The 22,126-nt window shown below is 41.4% G+C and overlaps 1 protein-coding gene across 2 annotated transcripts in view; it reads right to left on the bottom strand.

Annotated features, from left to right (window-relative positions):
• Positions 1 to 22,126, bottom strand: part of ELOVL6 (ELOVL fatty acid elongase 6) — a 73,584-nt gene that overhangs the window by 16,999 nt on the left and 34,459 nt on the right. For both annotated transcript variants that reach the window (XM_021525469.4, XM_085578999.1), the window contains one exon: positions 7,647 to 7,778. In XM_021525469.4, the coding sequence (XP_021381144.1) occupies positions 7,647 to 7,778 (132 nt within the window). The remainder of the gene's footprint in view (positions 1 to 7,646; positions 7,779 to 22,126) is intronic.

The following is a 22,126-nucleotide window of genomic DNA, read 5'->3' as shown; positions in this document are numbered from 1 at the left end:
GCCAGCTAATCAATAGTAATTACCTATCACCTGGTTTTATCCTGTTCAGTGTGCTGCTACCTGACATTGCTCCCTGGTGATCTAGCACAAGGGAACTTGCAGAAACATGTTACTTCTCGAGCAATACCATGACTAAATAATAACTGGACTTTATTGTAGCTGAAATTCCTTGGCACCCTGTGAAGGCTGCCTACTCAATGAGACAGTTTTCTTTTAAGAAGTATTTCCTAGTTCTTGGGTATTTATTTCGACAAGTTTGGACTGTAGCTCAACTACTAAAAAGGAAAAAAAATTCAATTTTCAACTTAAGCCTTGTACTTGGTGCAAAATCTCATAGGAATTAAGGAATCCATCTGAGGATTTCTAAAGTAGCCCATGAGGATTCATAAGCCCAGTGCGCCTCTTAAGCAGTTCTAAATGAATGCATCAGAGGCATTTGCACTTGTTCCTGTGCTGTTACTGAAATTATTCTCAGCATCCAACATCATCTCAAGGCAATCTCAGAATAAGTATAGAATTGCAGTGATTTAAATGATAATCCAGAAAAGTGGCATTATCTAGTTTTGCAGGATAAATTAAAGATACTTACAGGATCAAAAGTATCAAGTTGGCAGAGTAACTGTCATGTATAGCACTGAAATGTATGTATTCAGGAGTTTGAAATTATCCTATGCAAATAAAGCTGAACAGTAATAAAGTAAAAGATTTAGCAAAGAATCAAGACAACCAATGAAGGCAGCCATCAGTAAAGCTGTAAAAGTGGCAGATAACAAAGTAAGAAAAATCTAAGTTACAGGGAAATACTAGCATTTGACAGAACAGAGGCTTAAAGAAGCTAAATGTTATAATACAACTGAAATTAGATGCTTAGATCCATAAATTTAATACCAATTGCTGGCCTGAAGCCACTGATCTTCTTCATTCTGTCCTCAGTGGGGTGATACACATCTCAGAGATTCGCCTACAGCTGGCAAATAATTTATTTTTCTTTTTTAATTCAATAACCTAGGGGGAGGACGCTGAGTGGTACAGGCACAAGGAGACACGTTTGTTTAGAAGCTGACCTTGGGACAGAACTGTGACTCCGCTAAGCCAGGGCCGACACCCGCGCGCAGCCAAGCCCTGCGCGCGAGCGCTGCCGGTGTTTATCCACAGCCCGTCCGCACACCAGGCGCGGGATTTGGGAGCTCATGCAAGTTAACACCTCTCAGGGCTGTACTCCCGCCGCCTCCAACATGCACAAGCTGTCAGGGACTTACTCAGAAGGAAATACATGGAGATACCAGTTCCCCAGGGATTTCATGCCCTTTTACCATGCTCACAAACCAAGTGTTAAGGCTGAGTAAAATACAGAAGTGCTACCACACAGACAGAGAATTTGACTGATTGATTTGATTGATTCCTTTTAAATTAATTATACGCTTTCTTTCTAGTACAGTTCCCTGCTTAAGCCACCAGACAGATGTTCTTTATTTCTCAAATGTGCACTTCAGTCTGATCCCTGTATAAAGTTGAGAGGCAAAGTTTCACTCTCAGGGGCTTTGCTTTGGGTATTATTCATGCTGGGTGGTGGGTGACCTGTGAGGGCTCCTGTGGGCTGGGACAGGTCAGCTCATGAGAAAAGTGTAATTCAAGGTGATACACTGAGTGTCAATAGACTCATTGATTGTGAGAGAGGGGAAGGAAAAGGGGCAAAATGAGCACAACAACAGTTTTTCAAATGATGTACTGAATTCACTTTGCTAAGGTGTTCATTTTCCAGCAATAAAGGCAAGCAAGCTAAGTCAGAGAAAAAGAAAAGGTTTTAAAGAAAGGAGGCCCAGCCTAACACTGAGAAAAGAGATTTTTCATTATGATTTTTAGACAGTCCTATCCGTATCTCCTGTAAAGTAGAATCAGCCACGTCTCGCAGTGACTCCTTGATTTACTTTTAATTAGGCCTGAGTAGGTAAAAACAGTAAAATCAGCTTACATTCAAAATTACTTTGATGGACACAGGAGTAACAGCAGAGTGAACAAAGGGGTGAGATTTTAGAAGATGGGCACAGTATTTTGTCACAAGGCATTAGTTACAAATCTGGGAATAAGTTTAGTTAGAATAAATAAGGTAGATATTGGAGATACATCTTCTTGACAGTTCTTTGTTTTGTCTTTATAGTTCTTAGTCTGTATATTTTTATCTCCTCTACACAATTTTAAAATGCCAGCTAGCATTTGTTTTGCACTGTATGAATTCACTCTACACAACATTGTTTGTATATTCCTACTGTAATTACAATAACTTATGGAAAAGAAACTTTTCTTCTTAAACTGTTAAATCTCATCCAATGGATTTTTGTTTTCTTTCCAATCATTCTGAATTTCTAATGTTCACCCAACTTTCAACTTCATGTCCCAAATGGTAATTAAAAAGATGTTTCTTTATCTGTCATGTAAGAAAATTACTTAACTATGTAAAGATGAACATGGTCCTATAGAAATAAGTTGTTAAGTAGGTGCATATTAAGCCTTTTACTGATTTGGGTTCTGAGAAATGTCCTGAGAATATGCATTACAAATGCTTTACAAATATATAGGGAATGTTTCACTTTGAATTAATTTCCTTTTAAATTTGTAAGTGAGAAGACTATTAATTCACCTTAAATGTGCTTATTAATTTCAATGTTATTTGGCAAACATTCATCGTTTTGATAATTAGTATTCTTTGAATGTACTGTTAGGACCTTATAAAATTTCAGAGTATTTTAAGATTTTGATGGGTTGCTCAGCAACATGAGGAATTAAGTTGTGCTTAAATCTCCACAGCAAGTATCTGTGAACAGCAGTTCTTGTGATGGGACGTAAATCTCAATCATCCTTCATTGATTTTCCTACTTACATGCATAATAACTAGAATGTATTTCAGAGTCACAAATCCAAGCAACTCAAATATTTTCTTTAAATATATGTTCTGTCTTTATCTGTTTAATTCAGCTCAGAATTGAGCTCTTCACATCCTTTGTCTCGGATTCCCTTGTCAGGAGCCCTCTTTGGGTGCAAACCCCTCTACACGTGCTGCTGTGCTTTCAGTAGCAAATCAGTCAACACCAGTTCTGTAAAGGCAAAGTGAGTCACCTTCCTTTAGTGAGTTCTTTATCGGTTTGTCTTTCAAGGATAACACCTGTTGTGGGAATTACTTTGCTTTTGAGGCTCTGGTTAGCTATGTGGCAAGCAGCTAGCAAACTTTTAGCTACATTTGATACTATTTCTATTGCTTAGAGAAAGTGGAAGAAAGACATTTGGAAATCCTGTACTGACATCTACTCATTTCCACCACAGCTACAAAGCATAGCTGGGTTTGGATTAGACTCTGAGTGATCTCAGGAAATGATAAGAGCATTATAGTGGTGTGGCTTGGCTAGATGAAGAAATATTCTTCCTCTCACTGCACCCACCAGCCATAGTCAAGCTTAGACTCTGCCTATAAATGATTGCATCACGTTAGATGTTTTAGCTTCTTTGCTTCCTGCATTGATGTGACAGTACTCCCTAGGGAAGACAACCTTCTACTATTATTAGTCAGAGCCTTGACCCTGAAACTTCTGTTGTCAGTCCCTTAAGGATGCACAGGAAAATGGTGCCATGCTGCTGTCCTCTGTGAAGACAAGATCAAACCTGTCCAAGCTCCTTGAAAGAAAAGCTACCCACACACAGACTCTGTGGCCTATAAAAGGAATTACAAAAATCCATCTGAGATGTAATGAAAACATGAATTAATGACTTCATATCCTTCTGTGAGTCCTGGCCTCAGCTTTTATAGATTCCAAGTAAAACATTCAATGAATGGCCCTGACTTTATGTTCCAAGTATCACGAATATAAAACTGGCAATTCAGGTTTGTTGAGTTTTGCCCCCAAGAAATATTCAGAAATACAGGACTGACTGTCACTTTAATTGTGTAGGTGAAACAGCAATGGTTTCCTTGCGGTCTTATGGGACTGAAGAAAGACCTTTTGTGTAGCTTCCTAAGAGCAGGTTCCTGTTACCACAGAACAAGATGGTTCTGCTCCCCCACGACCTCAGTACATAACCAGACTGGGTAAACACACTTAATTAAAGTGTAGAAAACAAAACAAAACAAAACAGAACAAATCTTCAATGACTGAAACAAGTCAACAGACCTGCTAGGGACCAAAAAAACCAAACCAGCCCAGGAACCCCAGTATCTCAAACTGATTTCTCAGCAAAAGATTTCAGGAGATTATGTTCTCACAAGTGATTTCCAAGTGAAAAGCAAGATCTACTGTTATTGCTCTTATTGAAGTTTTCAGTGGCAAAATATTTAAAACTAGTCAATGCTTTCAAAGGGAAATAAAGCTGCTTTTTCTCTCAGAAATCCTGCTGGCTGCCAGTGTTGACACAAAACTCGCTTTTGACCAGGCTCCTGAATGCTCAGCAAGCTCAGCAGGATGGTGTAATTGTTTTGTTTATTTATAAGTGTGGCAAGTTTCCTACAGGAGCAGCTACCACATTTAAATGATCTTGGCAAGCCAAAGGGCATACTGGATACGTTCTGAAGAAAGACCATGTGATTGCCTGGCAGGCAATTTCCTTTTCTTTTAAAGCCCAAAACACACCTTTTCAGCCTCTCTCTTTTAACACTCTCTTAAGTGTTACTATTTCTGAGGATATTTGAAGCAGATAAAATGGTAAGAATGCTACAAGGAAGACAAACAAGGTGTCCAGAAAAAAGCCTCACACTGACCTTGAGACAGAATACTAAGGGCTCTCCAAGCAGGTATTTTTCCTCAGTACAACCACTCATGGCAGACAAATACATTACTTAGAATTTCTGCAAGGTATTGTAAAATTCAGAGCATTTTAGCATCCCAGAAAACCAAAGAAGAAGTCTCTTGAAATTTAAGGAGTGTTTTTCTGGATCTGTAGTAAGTCTATAGTCCTCTAAATGTAACTGAACAGACCTTTGGAGGAAGCCAGAATGCCTTTCAGACCAAGCATATATAAATGCAACACCTAACTACGACAGGAGCCAGAAAAAATAAAATCCAAGTTACTTGGCAAGTTTACAGCATTTCAAGTGGTGCTTGCTGAGAAAGTCAGTAAGGTTGTGACAGATGGCCCCAGAAAGGACACTGGTGCTGAAGCACTGGGTAATGGATGTTCCAGTGAACACTTCTGTAAGTGTTAAGTGTAAGCTATTATAATTCTGTAATAACTTCAAAACCTCTTTGTCTCACATCTTAATGAATTCTTTGTCACTTCTCCTGTTTTCCAGGCAAGAAGTCAAGGGGTTTTGTATGGGATTGCATGTTGCTATGGAAGCTACAAAGGTTTCACTTTTGCTGTCCTACTGCAAACATTTGGGGTTGGTTTTGCCCCTTCTCTATTTCACTCTACTGCCCACTACTTAGCACCTCAGAAGAGCAAAACATAGTCATATAATTTTCATAATCAGCTGATGCCCATGGCAAATCCAGCAGGTTAAATGCTTCTGTGGAGGCCAAACATCTCATACACCCCCTCCACTCTACTGTCTCTTTTCTTTCCTAACAGGGTGAGTTCTGCAGTGCTTTGGGAGCCCCTGTCCCTGAATGGTGCTACTCGAGGTCACGGGGGAAGCAGGCTGTGGAGTTTGTGAATCCCTCTCCTGACTGTGCCCTTCTGGCCAATGCTTCTCATCTGCACAAGCAGAGCTCTCCTCGAGAGCCTGCCCTGAGGTGGCCTCTGTGGCAGATTCATCCTGGCAGCTTGTAGCTTCAAAACATGAAGTTCACGTTTTTATATCACCCAGCAGCTCATGCTGGCCATGAGTTAGCTACTGCATATGCTCATGATGGGAAACTCCAATCAGCAAGTAATGAATCTGTTGATTTCAAAGTCCATCTGGGCAGTGTAGTGTAAATTCATGCTATTCATTGATCACTTGAGATTTTGGGAGGAAATTAGCCAGTGAAATTGCTTTAAAACCCCACACCATGAATGTCAGCCACATCTCAAAATAATTTGATTTTTAAATTCTCCCTAGACATCTTATGCAAAGGAGAGTTCCAAAATCATGCTTCTCCACCTCAGATTGAGAATTAAACTACAAATGCTTTGTGTAAGCCAGCTAGTTCCTACTGTCCACATTCATTAAGAAAGTGCTATCAGAACTGGGATCCTGCTGGCTACAAACAACTTTACAAACTGATCCAAAACCAAAATGCCATCTAGGAACCAATTCAACAGCTGCTGAGATTCAGCCATTTCTGGAACAAACAATTACAATTGCTTATAGGACCTTAAAGCAAAATTATGTTAGACACACAGCCAGAAATATAGCACCAAGTGCAATCAAATGAAAATTACAAATATCCACAGTGTTACAACTTGCTCTCAAAGTTCTCCAGACCACTAAGTTTTGTCTGCTCTGAGATATTCTTGAAGTGTTGTTGAACTGTTAAAACCAAGCCAAATTGAAGTTCTTTTGTAAGCATGTTGTAGCTATTAGAAATACAATTTGTATTTCCCTGTCAGAGTTTTGGGAAGTTTCAAGGTGATAGAATTTTGGAGAACAAAAGGAAAAGCCATGAAAAAAGCCAAATTTCCCATTCCTGCCTTATTTCACCCTGTAGTTTCTCAGCAAAAGCTATTCCCATCCTGTGAAAAGCAATGCACTATTCACACCTGTTCAGTAAACAAACGTATTTTATGAGTTGTGAAGTAATATAATCAGTAATTATTATATTGAAATGAGAAAGATTTAAGTAGCAGAGTTTGATAATGGTTTGTGGATGGTATGTATGTATGTTGTTCAGTGAGACCTAACTTACAGTCCCAACAGTCCATGAAATGAAGGATAGTCCTCAGGCCATCTGTGTATTATTACAAACAATTTGTACCAAAATTCATGTCTTTGTAAGAGATATTTTTTCAGCTTTTGTTTATTCATTTATCTTCAGCCTCATTAAAAATTAGCATATTAAGTATATAAAGTGGATCTCAGATTGGTCAATTTTACTTGACTTCAACTACTACCAATAATCCGAACATAACATTCCCCATACTAAATATGGATTCAACACACAGCCAAGAGACTTGCATCACTAAGAAACAGCCCTTCCCTGTGGAGTCACCTTTTTGCTACAGTCTCAAGCAATTTGTGATGGAATAACCAGAAGCCAGCTCCTGATATCAGTTACAGTGGTCAAATTTATTGTCATCAAAGCAGTGACTTTTGTTTTACCTCACTGTAATGGAGATCAGAGTCCTGACTAAATATTCTATATATATACACACCACATAAACATAATACTACTAGTACGTGAGACAAGACTAACATCTTAATGCGTTTATTTCCATTTGTAGCTTGCATGGTAAATTTATTGCAATGATAAGCATTTTTTCTCATGTCCTCCTGTATTTGCACCTTTGTTCTTCAAGAGGGTTATTGATTTCTCCCCTCTTCAAAAGCTCTATGATCTGGTAAGTCAAAGGGGATAATTTCAATGTTAAGGAGTGGATCAGGACACAACCCTGGATAGCAGAAGCAAAGAAATGCCACTTCTGTGTGAGCCTGTTGTAGCATTAGCAGTGCTGCTGTAGGTGAAGAACCCCAACCTCTGCAGGCCTGATGCCAAAGGCAGGTGGTATGAAGAAGTGCCTACCTGAAGACGGCGAGGCTCAAAGACCAGAGCACTAGCGGCTTCCTCAGTTCAAATTTTGCTCGCTTGTTCATTAGGTGCCGACCACCAAATATAAAGGCAGCATACAGAGCTGAAAACAGGAATGATTTCTTCCTGCAAAACAAAACCAAAAAACACCTGTCAAATGTTTAATTAGTATTAGATACATAGAAGAATCACATATGGACATCCCTGCTAACGGCTTGTGCGCTTCCTTGAAAGGAAACTCTTTTGGAGACATTCCTGCATCCCAGCTGAGCTTATTGTATCTGTATGAAACCACATGCCTGCACACACTCAGGGCTGGCTGCAGGCAAAACTGACCCTGGGGAAGCTCTGGAAAAGGACAGACAAATTTGGCTCCCATTCTTCGCCAGTTTCAGAAGACTGAACTTCTGTGAGGAATAGAATAGATATGGCAGAGCCCAGACAAGCAAAACATGGCTGGTACTTGAACCAGCTGATCAGGTTTTGCACCTCATTTATCTTTTTGATACAAATTTTTGTTCCCTGCAGGATCTTCGGTAAGTGGAAATTTAGTTTCCAATTGCTTCCCCTAAAAAAACACTTAAAAGATCATGAGCACTGCAACACACCATGATGAGCCTCACAAAAAGCAGAGAATCAGTGAGGAGAGGTCAATAGCCCCATTAAGCAGCAGGACCATGCTGGTTGGCATTGCCCTGTGGCATCGCCCTGCCTGTGAGTGCTGGTTCAGGAAATCCAGTGCATTTGCTGAAAGGTCAAGCAGGGCTCTCTAAAGGAACTTCAATTATACTCTTCAAATTGCGAATTTTATTTTTAAAACTGCCTGATAGTAGTCCAGCTCAGCAATAATCACCAAATATTTGAACTCTGCTACTATAACTCATTTTAAATCAACCATTAGAGGTCAAAAATAGACTAAGTCTGGGATTCCTTCCCACACAGCACAATATTATACTGACTAAGGCTTAATGATGTACACCATTAATGGTGGCCTAACTGAAAGGGCATCTAGTGAAGAATAGAATTTTCTCTACATAATTTATCATTATATTCACAAATATAGGGTGGACTATGGTTTTGAACCAAGAGTTTCTGGCTCCTCTTGTACACCAAGAAAGAACGACACAATACTCTCAAGAAAGGTAAATATTTCATTAACATGACTGAAAAGACAGCAGTGGGCTACAAGACCTTTAGTTCTTTCTGACGCTGGAATCCCAAGGGCAGCAGTGGCAGACAAGACTATGATCCGGGCATAGCACACTGCCCATGCTTCCCACTGGGAGAGAGGCTCACGTCTTTTCATAGGATTTTCAACTGAATGCTTAAATGACAGTATGTTGCTTCACCTCAAGATAAAAACAAGTAAGTGTCATGGTGTCACTACTGGTACCAAGTAGATACCACCTCTAGGCTCTTCCATTGTGATTGTCCAGCTGAGGTTATGCTGTGGCAAGGAATCTGTCCAGCACAGCATGGTCCTGAGGGCCAAGCAGTGTGGCACAGCACAGCATGCACCTGTGTCTCCTCAAGGCAGCTGGTAATGGATCATAAGAGCCTCAGTGGCCAAGGGTCTTCCTGAAAGGTTCAGAAAAACTAAGAAAGCTGTAGCACATCTAACTGGAAAATACAAAGAAAGCACATGCAGCCTTGAATCAAGATAAATGAAATGAATTTCATATAAGCTTGAAAGCTGAGTAAAAACTAACCCAAGAGAGACAGATGCATATCAGTAAGCATTCTGCAGCATGCCATTTTCTGCCCACTGACAAACTCTGTTTGCACTGTGTTGTAAAATGCAGGTAACTGCATGAATTTTATAACTGATGCTCTGAGAAGGGTGGACCCAGTGCCTGTAAGCCACTGGGTGAGCTTTAGCATCCATGCTGGCAAAAGTCCCAGAAGACCAGGATGACCACAGAGCCAGCACCCTCTCACCCTGTGCATTGAGATGGTCTAATTGCCATGGCAATGGTTATCACAACCAGGTTTTGAAAATGACAAAGCGCCGGTCCTTATACACATAATAGAGAAAAAAAGCATTTATTTTCACTTCACTGGTCAAGGAAGAGACAGAATCACCAACTTGAAAGCATGACCGCAATTTAACTTGGCTAGAGATCAGTAAATATTTGTTAACCAGTCTGGGTAATGATGAACCATCTCAAGCTTGCTCGTACTGAACCACCCAGCTGTTTACACAGGATTTATGGGTTGAAAGCTAGAAGAAGGCACTTAGTGTGAGTCTGGACTGCATTCCCATCTCCTTCCCGCTGCAGCCTTTTCAGCAGCAGTGTGAAGCCAGCCCACTGCCACTCTGGGCATGGCTGGGGTCTGTCTTGCATTGATCCATGCACAGATCTCCAAAGCAGCTGAGAGCAGTGCAGGATGACATCCCCAGTAGTGCAGGGGGAAAGACTGCCATGCAGTGCTGCCATGCAGCTGCCAACACAGCACAGGCCATGCAGGCTGGCATGGGAGGATGTCAGGATTCAAGAGCAGTACCTAGAGAGACTTTGTAGGAAGGCAAGCTGGAAACAGTTCAGTTCTAGATCAAATACAGCTGAGACTTCAAAAGAATGGTTCAACTTCAGTTCCAGTTCAAGACAAAAAAAGCAGTCTGAATGAGTTAGCAGTTCAGGTCTATCTTCTGTCTGTCTCCATTTCTTCCTGAGCCAGATAATCTATATATTTACATCAAGTAACATTTCATTTTGCTTCTTATTACTGACGCTATCTTTTGTGAGTTTGATCAATTTATTGAGGTCAATAGTTACAGTAATTAGAACAGATAAATTTCAGGTCACTTTAGAGCTTTGTAAAGAGTATAGCATTATTTACAATGATGGAAAATGGTACTCTCAGAGTATGCAGCTTTGTATCAGCAGTGGCAGCTTTGTATAAGCAGAGGCAGATACAGTAAGATTTGACTTCACACAAGATATGAACTGCAAAGAGCAGCTGTAAGCAGTTTCAGACAAGGAGGGACACAGTAGTATTTTCTCCAATCAGAGGTAAGCACAATACTGAATAATGATTAGGCTGATCTTGAAATCATCCACTGTTTTGATCCCTGCTACTTTTTGCACTCAAAGGATTTTCCCCATTTTTTCAGCCTAACAATGGTTAAAAGAACTGGGCAGGCCAGGTGATAGAATTACAAAGGGTAACAGAGGAATGTACAGTTACAGAGGTATGTACTCTTAAAATAATCTGATAAACTCCATTAGACTGGTATTAACCAGTTTCCCACTAGTGTTTTCATTATGGATTTTCCCAAAGGTTCATACTACAGTCTGATCCTGGGCTAGTGACACAAAGCAATGGCAATCTGATGGAATTCAATTAGGTCTGATATGATTTTAGCCAAACGAGAAATATTGAACGAGCATTTTGAAAGACAGAGGTTTGGACTTGTTCTGGAACAATGTACCTTTTCAATATTACTACCTGAAGAGAAACTAAATAGAGCAGAATGATGACAAAAAAAATTAACCTTGAAACAAACAAACAAAAAAAATCCCTCAAAGTAATTTAGTAACATACTTGCATCCAGTAACTTAAATGTTAGCACATTCATATATTTGTCTTCAATTCTGTTCTGCACAGTAACACAGAAGACATAAAGACAGGGCTGCCAAATCCTCCACATTTTTCTGTCATTTCTGTTTCTCACAGTTGTCTCCCACCTTCCTACATTTTCAGACTTCAGGGAATAAGTACTATCTCTACTCAACACAACTCCATGTTCCTCTGACAAAAGTTGCCAGTTCTTCCCTCCTTTATAGGTTTCTGGAGAACCCATTGAAAGTTGTATTTCGGCTTACTAAAAGAGAGGGAGGCAAGAGGGGCTATGGGCTGAAGATGTGAGACAGATCTTCCAGGACAGTAGCAGAGAGATGGCTGTGTCAAGAGGCAAAGGGAGAGGAAGAAGCTGGGAGACATGATGGGAGAAGGAGAATAGAAAGGATGGATAGTAAGTGTGGCAGCAAATGATGAGAGCTGGCAGCCATGAGATGGACATGAAGCTGGGACAGCATGGAAGGCAAGGAGAGAAGTCCTTTCTACACTGGAACCCATAGAAGGATGCTTCCTGCATCCATGGACACACCTGTGGCAGAAGAACAGAGACAGGAAAGAAGAAAAGTATAGCTGAGAAGAGGGAGGCAGAAACTGAGAATTATAAAGAAAGACAGAAACAAAGCTTCTCCTCATTTCCAGCCAGGGAGTCCCACGCAGGAAAGCCCACTCAAGGCACCATGGAGTGACAAGAAGAGATCAACCACCCAAGCCTCAGGCAGGAAAACACAACACTGGGAAGGGGCAGCAAACAATCCAAAGAGGAAAGCAGTTGTAAAAAAATGGCTAAGGATTAAGAAATCCTGACTTTCACAGGAGCACTTATTTATAAAATGCTGAAAATGTAAGAATTACCACAGTATTCTAAAATTAGGGGCCAAAGCCTGAAGGTGAGCCTCATGTGCAGCAGTGTGAGACATCCCCCCATCTCTGATGCAAAGTGAAATAGCCCTGAATATTGCAGTACTGCTGAAGGAGGTGGTTTCATGCCCAGATGCACTGTTGCCATTTTTTCTCCTGAAAATAGCAGACTGAGTCATTATCGTAGAGATCTCTGATGTTAATGAGTAAACTGAAACAGATGTATGTGTGTGTGTTTTTTAAAAAATTGACTATTTCCACAGGATTTTCCCTAATCATTAAGGAAAGTCCTTATAGAAATGCTCAAAGGACAACCTTATCACAGATTGTTTAACTATCCTTTATCATGTTATACAGGATTATCTGCATAAAAGCCTTCAGTAGGGGAGTAGTAAAGTGGCGTTAGCCCCCTCTTTCTACATTCAGTAGGATTTTTTACGCTTTTTAAAATCAAGACGTATTTACTTTGTATATTCAAAGCTCAATTTTAAATTCACTACCACTTCTTCATCTGCTGTGAAGGGAGCACAACTGGTTAAGAAAAATCTCACTGCAGTTGTCAGAGCAGTGTTGCTGGAAAGTAAGCAGGCAGTTTCAGGTTCCTGATGTTTTTCTCTTGGCCTTCTTCATCACCATTTTACTGATGTAAAAAACCCCAAAAGATTTAGTGAAAAAAAAAAAAATAATGTCTGGCTATATGAAATATAAGGGAATTTTCCTACTGCTTTCTCCCAGCTTTCAACAGAAAATAACAACAAGAACTTGTGTTCATAATTGAAACTCCTACCTTGAGAGTCTAGTCCAAGTGCTTAACCTGAACACATGTGAATCACACACCATACCCATGTCCATAGATCAGGCAACAGGGCTGGTAGCCTTGGCATAGTTACTTTCTCTCTAGTGGTTATTTAAAAATCACACATTCTGTATAAAAAAGGTGTGAAAATGCTACTCAGTCTGTCAGTGTTTCTACCTCAGAAATACTGTCAAAGCAAACCTTTCTCTCTCTCTTCACTGATATAATTTTGACAGAACCAGGAAGAAGAGATCCAATGTGTGGATATGTCAGATCTGTTATGAAAATATAACCTCTACTCCTGGCTTAGATTTGAGTTCCTGCAGCTGCTTCCCATTGACCGTAGAAGCCTTCCTAACAGAGAGACAAGGACACACAGAAGAGGAAGACCTGTCTGATACAAGCATGCCAACACGGTCTGATTTATTCCTGCACCTCAATACCCTTTGACATTTATATTTAGCACAGCAATGATGACAGTCACACACACATGTAGGTGATTCACTGATGATGGTCTTTGACGTAAAAAGCTATCCGAGAGAAAGCACAGATGTATCTCAGACCAATCACCTGATCCCTTCATTTCTAAAGCCCGCATCTCGAAAGGCCATCCAGCCTCCTCGTGACAGGTACTGTTGGATGGGCAAGTCTGTGCTTCCCCCAGGGCTGGAGCAACTCTGCTCTGCAAGTACCAGTGGCTAAGCTGAGGGGCAGCCTGAAGCCCAGGTACCCCACTGCCCAGGTCAGAGTGCCAAAGGTGAGAACTGCAGGGGCAGCAACCTCTGAAGAGCAGAGCAACTATTTTTTTACGGTATATCACCAGCTCATAGCCTGCTCTGGTCCAGTGGAGATAGCCCCAGTTCACCACCAGCCAATTTGCCTGAGCACTGTCCCAGGGGAACAAGAGGCTGTGCCCACCTGAGCCTCTGCCCACACTGCATGCAGTCAGACCCGGGGCAGGAAACCACTCCTGCGTTGGCAGGGCAGCCAACAGCCCTTCAATTACAGAGAGGAGAAACAAGGGCACAGAAGTGTGGGGGCATGGGGGAAGGTGGCTCATGTCCTGCACCTCCCTGATGGTTGCATCTGTTTTGTTGAAATGTTTGCCAGTAATTCGGAACGTTCGTGTTTGCAAAACATATGTGTTACAGAGTATTAGCCACACACTTCAAATGTGGGCAGCTAGGGACAAAAAAAGCAGCACTTTTGCTGTTTTCTCTGTGAGTGGGAAAATAAAAGGAAAGCTTAAGGGTGAAAAAACAAAGTTAGGAAAAACAATAATAATAAACAAAATTAGGAAAAAACAGAAACCATTTTCTTGTTTGTTTTTTTTTTTTCAGATAGAAGGGGCAAACTCAGCTCTGAAGCATAGTCCCCTGTTCTTTATAAGCCTCATACAGGCTTGATGGAACAAACCATAAATCTGTAAAAACCTTTTAAGTTACAATCCCAAATATAAGCCATGTCACAAGAGAAAAGAACCTCTCAAATAGAAAGCACTTCAGAAAAAGACCCCAAAACAAGTTCCAAATCTTTGGGTTTTGAAACCAAGTTGCCAAAAATGATCACTAAAGGAAAACCAGCTTCATCTCTAGCTCTGCCCCAGACTTCCTCCACTTAAGCTTTGAAGGGGACCTACCCAGTGGAGATGGCAGGTGAGTGTGCTTGCCATGACAACAACCACCCCTGAAGCTTTCACCTGCCACAGACAGCAGTGGAAGTTGCAGCCCAGTGGGTTAGGTGACTGGGGTGAGCCACACCACACCTTCCTGCCCAGCTGGCATCCCAAGTGACACGGCTCAGCCTGAGTCAAAGCCTGTGTCACCCCATCCTCAGTGCCACCACACATACCAAGGATGGGCTACACCCCAGGGATGGCATCTGATCCCAGTATTGCCGACACTGGTCATATATAACAACCATTTTTGCACAACCCCCTCCAGGATTTACAGGGCCAGTGCTAAGGCTTGAATCTAGCCCCACAGGACCCTACTGGAAAAATGATGACTATCCCTGTCTCTGTTAAGAGCCTTTGCAGAAGCTCAGTGCAGTCAGAGAAACTCCTTGACTGGGAGCCTCTGCTACATCCATTGATATCACTCTGACAACATACATAGTTCTTAAGACAAAGATCTCGGGTTATAACAGGTGACAAATCAGGGTGTCCCAATTCCACTTGGTTTTCGCAGGCTTTGCTGAGACTTTCAGGCAGTTGGTGGAGAGATGGCAGAAAGCAGAGAAGCTAATGTAGGTCATAAGCACTGCAGTTCTGATGAAAAGCTACAGTAGTTTCACTTTTAATTTCATCAATGTAAATGTTAACTTCTGGCCTCCACCATAAAAACCTGGAGCTAGTAAATACAACTGCAAGTGAACTTGGGGACTACTAACCCATATCCTTCCCAGTTGAAGTCATTCTGTTTGTTTCTACCTCTCACCTAAAAGCAGTTAATGAAGATGCTAATAGAGGTGTGTCATACAGACATAGCATGAAAATAACTAGATCTCCAAATTGCCTTTCGCCTTTGATCTGCTCTATCTGATCAAATCAATCAATGGTTATGGCATTTCATAATTTTACACTTAAAGGAGTATGTCAATGTAAGTCTTTCAAATGCAGGAAGATCCCTGAAGAAATTAAAAATGTTATTTATGTAGAGAGGTGCTGCTTTATTAAACTGCTTAGCAGATAGATATTTGTTTATTAAATGAGACAAAACACAACTCAAGTAACAGATCAATAAGAATACTTTACTGAAGCTGCCTTCGCCTGTGCACCTGCAGAAAGCCTCAGCACCACAATGGCAAGTTCAGGTCCTTCTACCATTGCAAAAGCAATTTGAAATTATTCTGGGAAAATGTCTATTAGGTCTCAGAAAATATTTAAGTAAAAATAAAAGCAGCCATTTAAGATGAAGCATGGAAAATGGAGGGGTTGCAAGCACTGTGTTATTTTTCTATCTATCCGCCCTAAAAGACATTCCAGGAGACATTGCTCTCTTCCAGCCTTCTGCAATACAGTCTCAGAAAATGATGTTGATACTTTCAGTGGACTGCAAAACACAAACAAATAAAACTGTTCTGGTTTCCCTGAGAGCATTCTCAGCCAAAGGAGTCATGCATGATTTTCCCATAGAGCAGAGAGCAAGGGCAGAAACAGGACAGCAAAAAGTCTTTAAGACTTTACAGCCAGAGCTTGTTGATCATGTTATAAAAAGCATCACCATATAACTTTTTCAGTGCTAGAAAACATTAAATTATCCTGGAGGAAACCAAACTAAGGAGATGCTTGAAAAGCACAATAATTTAGAATACTGTCCTGGGTCTGGCCAGGACCGGGTTAATTTTGCAGGAGCCAGGAGGGGGCATGGCTCAGACCCAGAGGTTATTCTGTGCCAGCACATGTCACTGCCAAGGTTGGAGGTAAGGGACTCTTTTCTGGAAAGAAGGGGTTCCTTTTGGTCAGATGAGCATGGCAGGGGGAGCTGTCCAGTGCTGTTGGCTGCTGGGGGTTTTGTGTGTGAATCCTTCTATCCTTTTCACATTCCCTCTGCCATTAGTATTGCTGCTGTTACCATTTGCTCTTTCCAGTATATTGTTCTTATCTCAGCCTGTGGTGTGTCCAATTCTTCTCTGCAGCAGGGGAGTGGCCAGGAAGGGAGTGAGTGAGAGGAGCGTGGGTTTTAGTGGGAATTCTAAACTGGCACATACCATTCCTAAACCATGTCAGATATACACTTACTCCCCTTTTCTTCCCCACCTAAAGACCTAAAGCCATACACATGGATGAGAGCAAGCCAGCAATATCATTTGGTGGCCTAGCTTTGATTAAAAGCGGATATTGGTACCAGTGATATTGCAGTAATGGAATTGTGGAATAAAATATCTTGCTTTCAAACTTTCTGAATGTCCATGCAACCTGTGGAAGAGAAGGCAGCAAATGGAACTCATAAAAAAAAGGACATTTTGGTAAGATAAGCAAATGAAAGAATATCTTCCAGCATCCCCTACTGAAGAAAAATCAGGTCATCTTGAGAACAACTGCCTGCTCTGACTGGTCCCACAGTACTTTTTGATGCATGATATCAAGGACTGCTTGATGTATATCTAATAGAATTTTCAAAGACGTGACCTTTGTCTATGGGTGAGAGAGTAAGTGACAAAAGATGCTAGTGGACATGCTGCAGTGAAGCCAGACCTAACTCTTGACCAATCAGAAACTGGCAAAAGCCAGAAAAAAATGGGGCAATCTTTTCATAATCTTTTCAATTACCTTGTTAAAACAAATAGCGTTGCTCAACAGCCATTCTGCTTCTTAATCAACTGGGAACTGGGTCAGAACAAACAGAAAGGTGTTTCAGCAGAGCTCAAAACTTGCAACACAAAGCAGTTTGGAGTAGCTAGGAGGCAGGTTTACATGCTGGTACTTCCTTCCAGCACGATGCTTTGCCACTTGTCTAACATGTCCACCGGAAGGGAAGGTATCATTATCTGATTACGCTGTCATTACCAAATGGCATTTTCATGAACTAAACCTCACTACTACTTACTTAAGTTTCTTGCTTTTCATTCCCAGTGGAGGCTTCAATACCCAGAATAATCTGCTAATACATTTCTGGGTACTTTCAACTTGTCAGAATTCCCATGTGATTGACCATGACCTATAGCTTCTCCATTAAATCCAGAACTGTTTTACTTGAAATCAGTCAAGGCAGTATCTTTAAAGCAGACCCTTTCAAATGCAAAAGTAGAGGCAAACTGGCCTGAATCCAACTAAAAGTCTTTGAGGAATATATTAAACACTATGAGAAATACTGCAAGCAATAAACTAGTGGAAGTAATTTTCTAATTACTGTCAGAATTTTCAGGATCTGAGGCGGACAAAATTTAAGAAGCAGGATGACATTCCTAAACCTGTAGTGGAAGAAACGGAACAAATGAATGTAGCAAAAGCTGTTCAATCACCAACACCTGTTCCTCGACTAAATATCATAGCCTAGCTGTTTTTTGGCCATTTCCTGCAGACATCCCACTTGCACTCCTGAACAAGTCCAAAACAATTGGCATAAACCAGCAGGAGTGGCACAAAGCAGTACAAAGTACAAGGCGCTAATATAGCTTATCTCCATCCTGTCAGCAATATGGTTGTGACAGCTTGTTCTGGCTTTCCACCTCTGCCTACAGTGTCACGCTTGGCACACGCCCCTCTGTCTCTCTCAACAGGTGGCAGGACCCACTGGCTCTCCCAAACTAAAGAGTCTGAGTCTCTTTTTGCTTCCAGCCACGATGGTTTGACTGACTGCATTCTGCCCTTAGCCACCCCCTCACCTAATTAGATGGGATACTAAACTGCTTAGCTGTATTTCACTTTCCATCGCAGCGTAAGAAGACCAGGTTACTGAAGGATTAGGAAGTATAACATGAAAGTGGTTATATATACAAAGCAACTTGCCTGTTCTAGTGTCTGCTAAATCTTCCTCAGAGGGGACCTGTTAAAAGACAGGAGATGCCAAAAGGAAAGAAAACACAAACAAGGTGGTGAATCTGGACTATGGTAGAAGTGGCTGCATACGTGACCCAAGAGAAGGAAAAGAAGTATTATGAGGAGAGAGCGGTGATTGCCACCTGGCACTTCTGGACAGGCAGACAAATGGAGCAAGAAAGGGCATAAATATGAATAAATTTTTAAGCAATTCACATATATCAACACTCAGAATTAAATGGCTGTGGTCACTAAGGGACAAAAAGCAGAACCAGATCATTGCAAATAAATAGGAGAGCCTGCCAGCATGTCCGAGATCCTGCTTCAGATTCTTTTCAAACAGGAAGCAGCCCCCCTTGAAGGAAGAAAACTTATTTAAGTTACCTGACCTTAGTTTGTTCTCAAAAGTCACATAACCAAAATTTGTTTTACATCTTCTGATATATTCCAATTGCTGTTCATTTCTCCACTGGACTGTACACCACTGTAACTTGTGGATTTTGCTCAAATTTCTCTCCATGGCAGGTTTACTAACATATGGGTGGCCTATAAAGAGGTTAAAAAAAAAATCTGTTCCAGTCAAAAGCCAGGCTAGTCCTACATTAATTTCTGTATCACATAGTTACCATAGTATAATACTCTCTACTCTCATCACCTATGCTTACCACTTTTCTTTTGTGGGGCTGTTGAAAAGTCAGAAGTAAATCTGCCTCCTGTATCTGCCCACTGTTTCTCTGCCATGATCAGATGAACCCATTTGCATCAGTATCTCATTCAAGGATACTCTATTCCCTTTGCAAACAGAATACAAGAGTCCCTTGTCCCCTGCAGGCGGGATTTGGTGGGCAAGAGGGAATAAAGTGATCTTCCCAAAGACATTGTTTTCTCAGAGGATGTCCTGAGGTGCTCCAGTGCTTTGCAACTCTTCCACCAGAGCCCACCAGCTGAACAAAAGCAACATCCAGGCACTGGTCACTCTCACTGTCCCTGCATCTGGTGGCCCCATCACAAAACCCACACATGGGAAATATCTGATGCTTTCTTGCCAAACCGGCACAATACAATCACATGCCACACTCTCCAGGGTGGGGCACTTAAGTCTCTGGGCATTAAGTACACGTTAACAGTAGCCTGCTTTTACGAGCTCCTCCTTGAGAAGGTAAAGCCTATCTCTTTGAGGTTGGTAATGATCAACACAACTGCACATTTGCCACCCAGCTAATCTAACTGCCTGGAGAAAAAGTTGCACAGCTGTGTATTCAACAAGCTCTTCCACTTCCATGATACCCTAGAGCAAATGGCAGTTTGCTAATATTCACTGCTTTTGGCTTTGCTTCTTCTGTTGCTGTAGTTTGCTTTGAGATTTTTGAGTGCAAACATGCTATAAATGTGTATTACAGACTTTCACAATTACTCTGCATTTGGACTGATACTTCAGCCTGTTTTCAAAAGGCAGATAGTCTTGGAATTGAAAGCACTAAGGGAAAAGAGTTTACTCACATTTTAAGGAGCTATGCCAGTGATTCCCCTTCTGCCCCACTGCAAGGGGTTTCCTACTTTATCCAATTTCTCCAGTGAGAAATTTTTTTAGTGAACTGGGACTCCAGCTCACTAAAAACAAAAACATTTGAGAGACCCTGACCTGCATCATCACCAAGTGACCACCAACACAGACACGTGCCCCGGTGTTTGCTGGCATCCTGGCCATGGTTCTGCTGTGTTGCAGTCAGCCTGTGCCTGCACTGAGAGCCAGCAACTGGTGTCAGACACAAGCTCTGATTGCTTCTCTGGGGCTCCAGGCTGCTGTGTCCACAAGGTCAGCACAGTGCAGGGGTGCATGAGCTCACGTGGCCATGCCCAGTGCAGCCCTTCATTCTGGTCCTTCCCGCTAGCCTGAATCACCAGTGACAGCAAGTACAGAGGGAAAAGTGTCAGAGAGAAACCTCTGAAGGGAAATATTTGAGTCCTCTGTCTTTTGCCAAGAAGGAACAACATTCTTACTCAAAGTTTTGGTTTAGCAGTTTCAGTCCTGTTGGTAGAACAGGTTGGGCCAAGCAAAAACACAGTCAGTTTGTGATTCATTGCTGTTTTTTTTATTTCAGCCTACAGTTTATGTTTTAAGTCTCTCTACCTGTCTACTCTATCAGCAAAAAGAATCAGCAACTCCCCACCTCAGACATTTAGCAATCTCACAGCACCCTGGTGACTTGTTCAAAGATATATCAAGCCTGTAGCTGCAGAAGTTTGTTCTTTTGGGAACTGAATTCTCATAAATACAGCTTTGAGTTTCTCATCCTCATTTCTGGAGAATGCTGGATCTGTGTTACAGTTGCCACTGCATCCATCCTGCCCCACCCCTGGTAGCTTTTGCTCTAAATAAAACAAGGATATTAGCATGGAAGGACATAACTAGACTTTAGTCACAACTGTACCAGCTGTTGCTACTTAAATCAGATTGTGCTTCCTTGTTCTTCTATCTGGGTATTTAAACACTGTGCTGATATACACCAAATTCCCTATAGCACTATAACACACTTTTATTCATGTCTCACATATGCTTGTTTGCTTGGATGGTGGGAAGAAACACTTCTACTCCTCACTCACTCTGGTTAAATAACACCAGCACTATGGATAAAAATTAAATACTACTGATAATACTACTACTGGTAACATGCTAAATGAGCCTCTTAAATAATAATAAAAGAAAATTGATTTATTCACAAAAGAGGTTACTAGTTGAAAATGTGACACCATGTAATTGAAACTTAACCCCATTTGCATTCACAGAAAGACCATAAACTTTGAGTAAAACTGTAATCAAACAATTTGGCTAAATTTGGTGCTCACAGGCTTTGCCAGGCTGACACATTTCTGAGAAGGCTCATGAATTTATTCCATTAGACCTTCTAAAACCTACTGATGACAGGATGTGTTAATAAGCAATGGTTTGGGAGCTCCTTGAGACCAAGAAAAAGATGGTAATGTATCTATGTGAGTTTAGTGGCTGCACTGATCCAAAAGAGCAACAGTGCAAAAACATTCTCAAGCAGCTGCTTCTTTCCTCACCACTGTACACTGAAGCATTTTAAACCATACAGTTGTTTTAATTATATGGGTGGCACATAAAGCAGCCTTCTGGCATATGGCAACCAAAATGAAAATGTGCAAACCCTGGTACAAAACCTAATCATCCTTCAGGTAATATAACTGGAAAGTGACAGAATAATGTCTTGATGTCCCTGCATGGCTTATTCTTATATGCTAAAGGCTTTGGAGAGACTGAGCAGTTCTGGCAAACTCTTTGCATCCATAGCTCCAGCAAACTTTGTGAGCATTCTGAAGGTGTCTCTAGGGGCAGAATTTTAGACCTAGAGCTGCAGTTCTTTCCTTTCACTAGTCAAAAGCTTTTTATGAGATATTTCCATGACTTCAGGTCAGCATCCTGCAAGGCACTCATCCCACGTGCTCCCCCATCCACTGCCTCTTAGTCTGTCTGGAAAAAAAATCTCTGCTTTCCCCAAATTAAACATTTTATGGAGAGGTAAAATAGGCTGAGGAAGTATTTGTCTCTGATGGGTCTGAGGAAGTCAGACAAGCAGTGAGAAGGTTGGGAAATTAAAGTCCCTGCAGCTGCCTGCCAGCAATGGACACGCATCACTGCTCCCCTGGCTCCCTGGGCTCCAAGTGTGTGTCACATGAAATAAGTCTGCACCTGACGATTAAATGTTTAAATCAGCATTTCCATGTGGTGCCTGG

Source organism: Lonchura striata, chromosome 4 (assembly GCF_050655825.1).
Source record: "Lonchura striata isolate lonStrDom1 chromosome 4, ASM5065582v1, whole genome shotgun sequence".
Taxonomy (NCBI): Eukaryota; Metazoa; Chordata; class Aves; order Passeriformes; family Estrildidae; genus Lonchura; species Lonchura striata.
Note: the sequence above shows the minus strand (reverse complement) of the source record. Positions and strands in the feature narration are given on the sequence as shown.